General features: G+C 50.1%; 1 protein-coding gene across 1 annotated transcript; it reads right to left on the bottom strand.

The window, feature by feature from the left end:
- Nucleotides 1-203: 203 nt before the first annotated feature.
- On the bottom strand, nucleotides 204-7380 carry CAMK2N1 (calcium/calmodulin dependent protein kinase II inhibitor 1). Its single transcript, XM_053281419.1, has 2 exons — nucleotides 6965-7380; nucleotides 204-1672 (listed from the first exon to the last, which is right to left on the bottom strand). The coding sequence occupies exons 1-2, from the start codon at nucleotides 7134-7136 to the stop codon at nucleotides 1602-1604; spliced, it is 243 nt and encodes an 80-aa protein (XP_053137394.1). The 5' UTR covers nucleotides 7137-7380; the 3' UTR covers nucleotides 204-1601.
- Between the last annotated feature and the right edge of the window lie 1534 nt (nucleotides 7381-8914).

The following is an 8914-nucleotide window of genomic DNA, read 5'->3' as shown; positions in this document are numbered from 1 at the left end:
GCACAATGGCACGAAAGAGGTCACACCTTCGACTCCTGCCTGTGGGCTCCCCAGAGGCATCTAGCGGGCCACTGTGTGAAACAGGATGCTGGACTAGATAGGCCCGATCCAGCAGGGTTCTTCTTATATTCTTAATAGCCCCTCTGGAGGGCAGGATAGCAAAGTTTAGATAACACACAAGACCAATCACCAGAGCAGACAGGTTGTCATGGTATCATTTTCTGTCTTTTATTGTACATTGCAGAAATAGCCCTGTGCAGAGAATAGAAATGCAACCTACACAATATTTATAAGAAAAGGAAACAGCAGTACCCATCGCAAGATCATTCAAGAGTTGCAAACGGAACGGCAAAAAATAGATATTTTCCTCACTTCAAGAGGCACGTTTTTCTTCTTTTGCATGTCATGCAAAAAAATATGAATCATAATCAGAAGAATAAAGAAAACCCAAAGATTCCAAAAGTCAGCTATCGATAGATATATGTGTACATACCTATATAAGTCAGTTGAGAGCCTATTATAAAGAACAAAAGTCAGGTACAAAATACAACTTTACATGGACTCAGGGTCACAAAATAAGAAATGGAGAATAAATCTGGCATTTTAAGATATTTGGCACTCCTGTTGTTACAACTGATTTTTTTTGTCTTTTTGTTTGTTTGTTTGTTTAAAGAGAATAAACCACCACAATATTTTAAAAAAGAAAGTAGAGATTGTTCACATTAACAGGCAAGTGGTCATTAGAAAAAGCTGTGTGTGTGTGTGTGTTTTGTTTCATTTTCCTCTCCCATTTCACATATAAAATTAAATTTCTCCATCTTCAGAGTGTTTGCGTGCTGCAGTCGAGAAATATTAGCTTTACAATCTGTTTTTGGAACAAAAAATTAAGAAAAACACATCTTTCTTCCTAGAATCCCTTCCTTAAAAAAGTTTTGGTTCCATACATTCCTTCTAGATTTTAAAAGGTAACTAGAATTAAATATATATTTATATTTATAACTATAGATAATTATTTTCCCCCCTCCCTAACATCCAAGAATACAGACATTTAAAAAATCGAAACGTAGCGCATTGTATATGCAAGTGCAAGAAACTTTTTGCAAAATTTAACCATGTAAACAAGTGCTTATTTGAAACAACTATAATCAGCAATGTTTGCTAGGATCAGAAAATACTGTTTTTGAAATCACGGCTTCATTGATTAAGGATTTTTTTTTTAAAAAAAAAATCCAGACTGAGAATTGTGCAATATTGATCGTCCAGAGAAAAAGGACCTCGGCCTTAATTTAGACGACTGAGTGGTTACTAGTGCATGTCAATTGTGATGGATTTTATTTCGTTGCTTCTGGTTTGACTGGTTTCGGGTTGTGTTTATTTTTTGCACACGAGAAAAATCGCCTTCCTCACCTCACCTCTTCTGCCTCTGTGCCTGCTGTTAAGATACAATTTTGCGGGTTTGCAAGGTGGATCACAGGCTCGCAAATGAAGCGCCTTCAGGTGCTAGAAGTTTGCTTGTGGGGTTTGTTGATTTGCCCGATAATGTATTACAAGGTAAATTCTTTTCTCGCCCCTCCTTTTACTCAGCGTCTCTGTGGAGAGATTTAGACTCCTGGTGGTGGCTTTTCAGAAATGTTTTTCAGCACCTCGTCAATTCTTTCATCTTCAATAACAACTGAAAGCAGAGAAACAGAGCCATGAATGGAAGTGCAATTTCTGCCTGGTCTTTTTTTAATCAGGACTCAGTAAAAGCCGGAATGGAATGGGCCAGAAAGACCCATTAAAAATCTAATGGGATCTCCAAACCAGTAGGATGTGTTAGAGACACTGGAGAACAATATTCTAGCACTGAAATTAGTCCAATATTACACTCTTATTAGCCCCTTCAAGGGCAAAAATGGAACGGAATAGTGCAACAGCCTGAAACAGCTGAAGCTATTGCACTTTCATTAACCCCTCTACAGCCAGAACGGTGTGAAAAAGCCAGGAATGGTCCCCTAAGAGTCAAACTGCATTCTAAAAACAGAGGTATGTGCTGCAGACACTGGGGAAGGATATTGTAGCACTGAAATATGGACAATATTACAGTTTTGTTAACCCCTTCCATGCCCAGAATGGACTGCAATGCTGCAACAGCCTGAAAACAGCCCACAATGGCCCCCTAAGAGTCAAACTGCATCCCAAAAGCAGTGGACCCCTGGAGAAGAGTCTTGCAGAAAAAAATTCTTTACTCTTAGCATTATTAAAAACAAAGCATTTCTAATTCTCCTCTGTTAGCATTGCCACCAAGTCCCACCATAATGAAGGCTGTGCAAAGGAAAAGCATGCAACCTTCTTGGAAGATCTTTTCCTTTGTCATTTATGCCAGGCACAACACCATGGACAAGATGTGTACATTCTGCAAGATATTTCAGTTAACTCAAGACAGGACAGCTAATACCAGTCCGCCTGACATTTGCCACCTTGGCAAAGGAGCGCTGTGTCTTCCTTTGGATTCTTGCACAGTTTTCTCATGAAGACCAAGGACCAAGGAGACCAGTCGATGAAAACCCTTGAGGTGCCTTTCTGGAAACAGCTGTCTTGAAATTGGTTTCTACTTCCAGCCCCTTCCAATGTTTTTGGGATGCTGCCATTCTGGCTCTGAAGGGGTCAATAAATGTGCAATAACAGTAAAGTGTGTGGTCACGGCGATTTCGACTCCTGGCGCCCACAGAGCCCCTATGGTTGTCTTTGGTAGAAAACAGGAGGTGTTTCCCATTGCCTCCTCCCGCGCAGTGTGAGGTGATGATGCCTTTCAGCATCTTCCTATATCGCTGCTGCCCGATATAGTACCAGCGGGGATTCAAACTGGCAACCTTCTGCTTGTTAGCCAAGCATTTCCCCGCTGTGCCACTTAAGGTGGTAAATGTGCAACAGCTCAGGGTTTAGTAGGGTGTTTCAGGCTGTTCTGGTCCATTTTTAGCTCTGAAGGGGTTAATAAAAGTGAAATATTGGGAATATTTCAGTGCTGAAATATTGTTGTCCAGTGTCTCTAACATATCCCACTGCTTAGGAACATAAGAAGTGCCATATACTGAGTCAGACTATTGGTGCATTTTGTTCAGTATTGTCTTCACAGACTGGCAGCGGCTTCTCCAAGGTTACAGGCAGGAATCTCTCTCAGCCCTATCTTGGAGAAGCCAGGGAGGGAACTTGAAACCTTCTGCTCTTCCCAGAGTGGCTCCATCTCCTGAGGGGAATATCTTGCAGTGCTCACGGTTCTAGTCTCCCATTCATAGGCAACCAGGGTGGACCCTGCTTAGCTCAGGGGACAAGTCATGCTTGCTGCCAAAAGACCAGCTACCACAAGACCAGGAGATTGTGTCTCATGGAGGAAGCATGTTCTCTTTGCCAAATCACAAAATATTTCTTTTCTATGACAGAAAAAAACTTCTAGACCCATCAACACACACATTCATAAGCAGGCATAAACACACTGCGAATGGCCCCATCTCCCCACACACATCACACACACACACACACACACACACACACACACACACACACACACACACACTCCTCAGTCCAGCATCTCAGAAAGAACTGCGCGGCTGCAGAGATCTGATGCTCTTTCAAAGAACATAGTGACGCCTTGGCAAATCATTCTGCATGTCATCGAAGGATACATTCATAACTCTAGTCTTTTCAAGGTCACCAAGGCTGAGCAAACCCCAAAGGAACTCCCCTGACCATGAAGGTGATGGGGTTTGAAACGGATCTTCTTTTTCAAAATGCAACTATGAAATCATGCATGGTGTGGAGAAAGTGGGTAGAGAGAAATTCTTTTCCCTCTCATACAACATTAGAACCAGGGGTCATCCCATGAAATTGATTGCCAGGAAATTTAGGACCAGCAAACGGAAGTACTTTTTCATACAACGCATAATCCACTTGTGGAATTCTCTGCCACAAGATGTGGTGACAGCCAACAACCTGGATGGCTTGAAGAGGGGTTTGGATCACTTTATGGAGGAGAGGTCTATCAAGGGCTACTAGTCGGAGGGCTACAGGCCACCTCCAGCCTCAAAGGCAGGATGCCTCTGAGTCTCAGTTGCAGGGGAGTAACAGCAGGAGAGAGGGCATGCACACACCTCTTGCCTGAGGTCTTCTCAAGGGCATCTGGTGGGCCACTGTGGGAAACAGGATGCTGGACTAGATGGGCCTTCTTGGGCCTGATCCAGCAGGGCTGTTCTTATGTTCTTACGTTCAAGGTAGTATGCGCTATGAGGCCGGAATCTTACTATTCGGAACTTAACTGCAGAGTTGGCATACTCTGGGGAGTAAAGCAACACACACACTCACACACGCACACACACGCCATCTTCAACGAGTTGTCCTTATGTGTTGAGATCACCTGGGGATCTCCGTGTTCTGTCTCGAGGAACACTTGAACCAGGATTTCAAGGGATTTCGTGTGACAAATTGCCTATTTCCCTACTGAAACCCCACCTCTCTGACTCCGCTACAACTCTTGCACGGCCAGTGAAGATCAAGTGCCTCTCGGATTTTCTCGCTCCCGGATCATTTTTTTTCTTGATTATTTGTTTGTTTTGTATTGATCAACCGGCCCCTCTATGATTTATGGTAGTGAACTGCAAGTATGGATAATGTTATGGGTAGCATTCAGCCTCTCGCAAGGGCCGTGTGCAGCCTTTCCGTCTTTCCGTGTGCTTGCCTTCCCCAGCTGAAGAAGAATCCTGTGCCGCTCTAAAGCTTGCTACTTCCTACTTCTCTCACAGCTGCTCTGCTAAAAAGGTTGCCCAAGGGAGCCATCTGGCAACTCACACATTCCGCAGCACAGGTCAAGGGCGGGTGATTGTTATAGGAGGACAATTTCTATGGGGACAATTTCTATGGGGCGGGCCTGCTTCTTGGCCGTGGGGTTAAAAACAAACGAAACAGATGAGCTGGTCTGGTGGTAGCAAGCATGGATTGTCTCCTTTGCTAAGCAGGGTCCGCCCTGGTTTGCATTTGAAGGGGAGGCATGTGAGCACTGGAAGATATTCCCTTCTGGGGGTGGGGCCGCTCTGGGAAGAGCACCTGCAGGTTTGCAGGCAGAAGGTTCCAAGCTCCCTCCCTGGCAGCATCTCCAAGATAGGGCTGAGAGAGATGCCTTCCTGCAACCTTGGAGAAGCCGCTGCCAGTCTGGGTAGACAATACTGAGCTAGATAGACCAATGGCCTGACTCAGTATACGGCAGCTTCCGATGTTCTGAATTCATAACCCAATGCCTCCATCATATTTAGCCTCATTTCCAACAGCAAGCCACACTTCAGATCTCTGCATCTCCCTTGGCTGCTTCTCCTCCCAATAAGTCTCTTTATCCCTACTGCCCATTTCAGATTGTAAGCTCCCTGGGGGCAGGGGACTGTTCCCTTTTGCCTATCCAGCTCAATCAGGTGCCAGGGGGTGCCACTGTTTACCAAACAAAGAGGAGGGATCTTCAGGTTCAGACCAACCCCCTGAAGCGGCATCCGTGTCTGTCCCGATCTTTGAGCTTCAGCGGATCTGAATTGCATGCGGCCGTCCTTAAAACACTTTTATATCTACACTCCCCGTGGCCACTGCGGTAGAAAGGAACCCAAGCCTGTCTGTTTGCTTGGAGGCTGCTTTCTCCTTGCCTTTCGCACCTGCATGCAGAGTGCAGGGCAAAACAGAGATCCTTCTCTTGTCCTTGGCACTTTGGCCTCATTCAAACACAGACCCGAGACCCTTTGAAGCAGGGGGCTGTTCTCCAAGAGGGGATGGTCACATAAATAGGGGATTGGGGTTCCCATTTCCCCCCCCCCATCATATCCAATCTTGGGAGCGGGGGTTATTTTGCTAGCTCTCTCTGCTCACACACACACACACACACACACAAACACACACAAAGAGCCCAGAGGGACTGCAGCAGCAGGATAATTCTGCAGCAGCATCCATTTCCAAAGATGCAACCACTGGGGAAGAAAGATAAGGACGTAGGCAGCTGCCATATACCGAGTCAGATCTTTGGTCCATCTAGCTCAGTATTGTCGACACAGACTGGCAGCAGCTTCTCCAAGGAACCTTTACATACAACGGGGTCATGTGCGGGGGAAATAACGACAATACAGACAAGGAAGAGGTCTTAACAAGGGAAAGTGAAACAGGCAGGCATGGGGGGGTGCGGGAGTGGAGGGGGGAACAGAGGGAGGGACTGATCCTGGGGGCGGGGAGGCTGCAGTCCTGAAGGCACGCACTCCTCGGGAGTAAGCGCCACTGAACAAAACATGGGGCTGAGGGGTTGTGCTGGAAGGAAAGGGCAGGTGGAGTTGGGGACAGCAGTAGTGATCATCACAAATAGGGATCAGATAGATAGACAGATGGATGGTCTGGTGGTAGCAAGCATGACTTGTCCCCTTAGCTAAGCAGGGTCTGCCCTGGTTTCATAGGAATGGGAGACTAGAAGTGTGAGCACTGCAAGAGATTCCCCTCAGGGGATGGAGCTGCTCTGGGAAGAGCATCTAGGTTCCCGGTTCCCTCCCTGGCAGCATCTCCAAGGTAAGGCTGAGAGAGATTCCTGCCTGCGAGCTTGAAGAAGCTGCTGCCAGTCTGGGTAGACAATACTGAGCAAGATAGACCAAGGGTCTGACTCAGTATATGGCAGCTCCCTATGTCCCTATAGGCAGATGCAAAGCACCCACCCCACATTCCCTCCTCAATTCTTGTCGAAAAGTTCTGTGCACACTGCGTCTGAATCGCGGCAAAATCCAAACACGGGGGGGGGGCGGGGGGAGACGCCTCACACACTCCCCCCTCCCCAGAAGCTAGCCGGCCAATGCATCCTCTCTCGCCGCGCTGCCCCCCCCCACCCCCAACACAAATCACCCACGCACAGCCCCCCCTGCTCCTTTCTGCCGGACTCCCCTGGCGCCCCGGGGTGGGGCTACCCCGCTGCCCGGCTTACCACACTTGCTGCGGCCGATCTGCCCCAGCTTGGGGGGCCGCTTGGTCTGCCCGCCGGCGTAGAAGTTGTTGGTGTCCTGCAGGCGGCAGGTGAAGGAGATCTGCCCCACGTCGCCGCCGCCGTCGCCATAGGGGCCGAGCTTCTCCTCGCTGTAGGGCAGCACCTGGGACATCTTCTGGCCGGGGGAGGGAGGCGAGCGATCAGCGCCCAGCTGCAGCCGCAGGGTCTCCGGGCGGGTCACCTGGGGCGGCGCCGAGGGCGAGCACGGTGTCAGGCGCGGGATCGGGGGGCCTGGGGCCGGACGGACTTCTGCCTGTCCTCGGCTGGCGTGGCTGGGCTTCCTGGGGACCGCGGGAGGTGCGTGTGCCGAAAGCGCAACGCCGACTGGAGTGCGGCGAAAGAGAAAGCGAGAGCGAGCCGGAGAGGGAGGGAGGGAGGGAGGGAGAGCCGCGTCAGAGAGGGCGGGCGGGGGGAGAGGGAGAGGGAGAGCTGGCGGGCGAGCGGGCGCCCTTCCCTCTGCCCTCCTTGCGTGCGCCTCGCAAGGGATGCGGCTGCCACGCTGCGCCAGCGGCCCTGCGCGCGGCGCTGCGAAAGGCGCCGTTGCCAAAATGCACCTCCCGCTTCTCGCAGGGACGCGGGGAGCTGCTGCTGCTGCCGGCCGGGTCGGACCCCCGTTCCAGGCGGCTTGGCATGGCATGGCCTGCCCTGACTGGCAGCGGCTTCTCCGAGGTTTCCGGCAGGGACACAGGGGCAGGGGCAGCTGCGGCCACAGACGGAGTCAGGCCATAGGTCTGTGTCCCCGGGAGAAGTGGGGCAAAGGGCTGCCAGCGGGCATCATGCGTAGGAACAGAGGACGCTGCCATCTATGGAGTCAGACCACTGGTCTATCTAGCTCAGTATTGTCTTCACAGACTGGCAGCTGCGGCTTCTCCAAGGTTGCAGGCAGGAATCTGTTTCAGCCTTTTCTTGGAGATGCTGCCAGGGAGGGAACTGGGAACCTTCTGCTCTCCCCAGAGCGGCTCCATCCCCTGAGGGGGAATCTCTTCCAGTGCTCACACTTCTAGTCTCCCATTCATATGCAACCAGGGCAGACCCTGCTTAGCTAAGGGGACCAGTCATGCTGGCTACCACAAGACCAGCGCTCCTCTCTTAAGAGGAGAGGGTCTCTAATGAAATCTCAGGAGCCAGAGGCAATGTGTGAAGACATAGGAACACAGGAAGCTGCCACATACTGAGTCAGACCCTTGGTCCATCTAGCTCAGTATTGTCTTCACAGACTGGCAGCGGCTTCTCCAAGGTGGCAGGCAGGAGTCTCTCTCAGCCCTCTCTTGGAGATGCTGCCAGGGAGGGAGCTTGGAACCTAGATGCTCTTCCCAGAGCAGCTCAGTCCCTTAAGGGGAATCTCTTACAGTGCTCACACATGCAGTCTCCCATTCATATGCAAACCAACATGGACCCTGCTTAGCAAAGGAGACAACTCATGCTTGCTACTGCAGGGCTAGCTCTGCTTCAGGCAGGCAGGAATCTCTCCCAGACCTCTCTGGAGAGCCTACCTTGGAACTCCTGCATGCAAGCAAGCTGAGAATAGAGGGGAGATGGGCTTGGGGTGGCAAGCATGCCTTGTCCCCTTTGCTAAGCAGGGTCTGCCCTGGTTTGCATTTGAATGGGAGATGCCATGTGTGAGCACCCTCAGGGGATGGGGCCGCTCTGGGTTCTGGGTTCCTGTGAATGATGCCTGCTGGCATTCCTTTGCCTCACTTCCCACAGGGACACAGCAAGCTGCCGCAAACCGAATCAGACCCTCAATCCACCCAACTCAGCATTGACTGCTCTGACTGGCAGCAGCTCTCCACAGTTTCAGGCAGGAGTCTCTGTCAGCCCTCTCAGAACTGAATAGAGCCCAGGTTCCCCCTTGTCATGCTTTCTGAAAGAATCTGAATGAGAAAGCCT

The sequence above is a fragment of the Hemicordylus capensis genome, chromosome 16 (genome assembly GCF_027244095.1).
Source record: "Hemicordylus capensis ecotype Gifberg chromosome 16, rHemCap1.1.pri, whole genome shotgun sequence".
Taxonomy (NCBI): domain Eukaryota; kingdom Metazoa; phylum Chordata; class Lepidosauria; order Squamata; family Cordylidae; genus Hemicordylus; species Hemicordylus capensis.
Note: the sequence above shows the minus strand (reverse complement) of the source record. Positions and strands in the feature narration are given on the sequence as shown.

Coding starts and splice junctions, on each gene's coding strand:
- CAMK2N1 (XM_053281419.1), bottom strand. CDS start 7,136: ATGTCCCAGGTGCTGCCCTACAGCGAGGAGAAGCTCGGCCCCTATGGC. Junction 1,673..6,964: donor GATCGGCCGCAGCAAGTGTG/GTAAGCCGGGCA, acceptor CTCTGCTTTCAG/TTGTTATTGAAGATGAAAGA.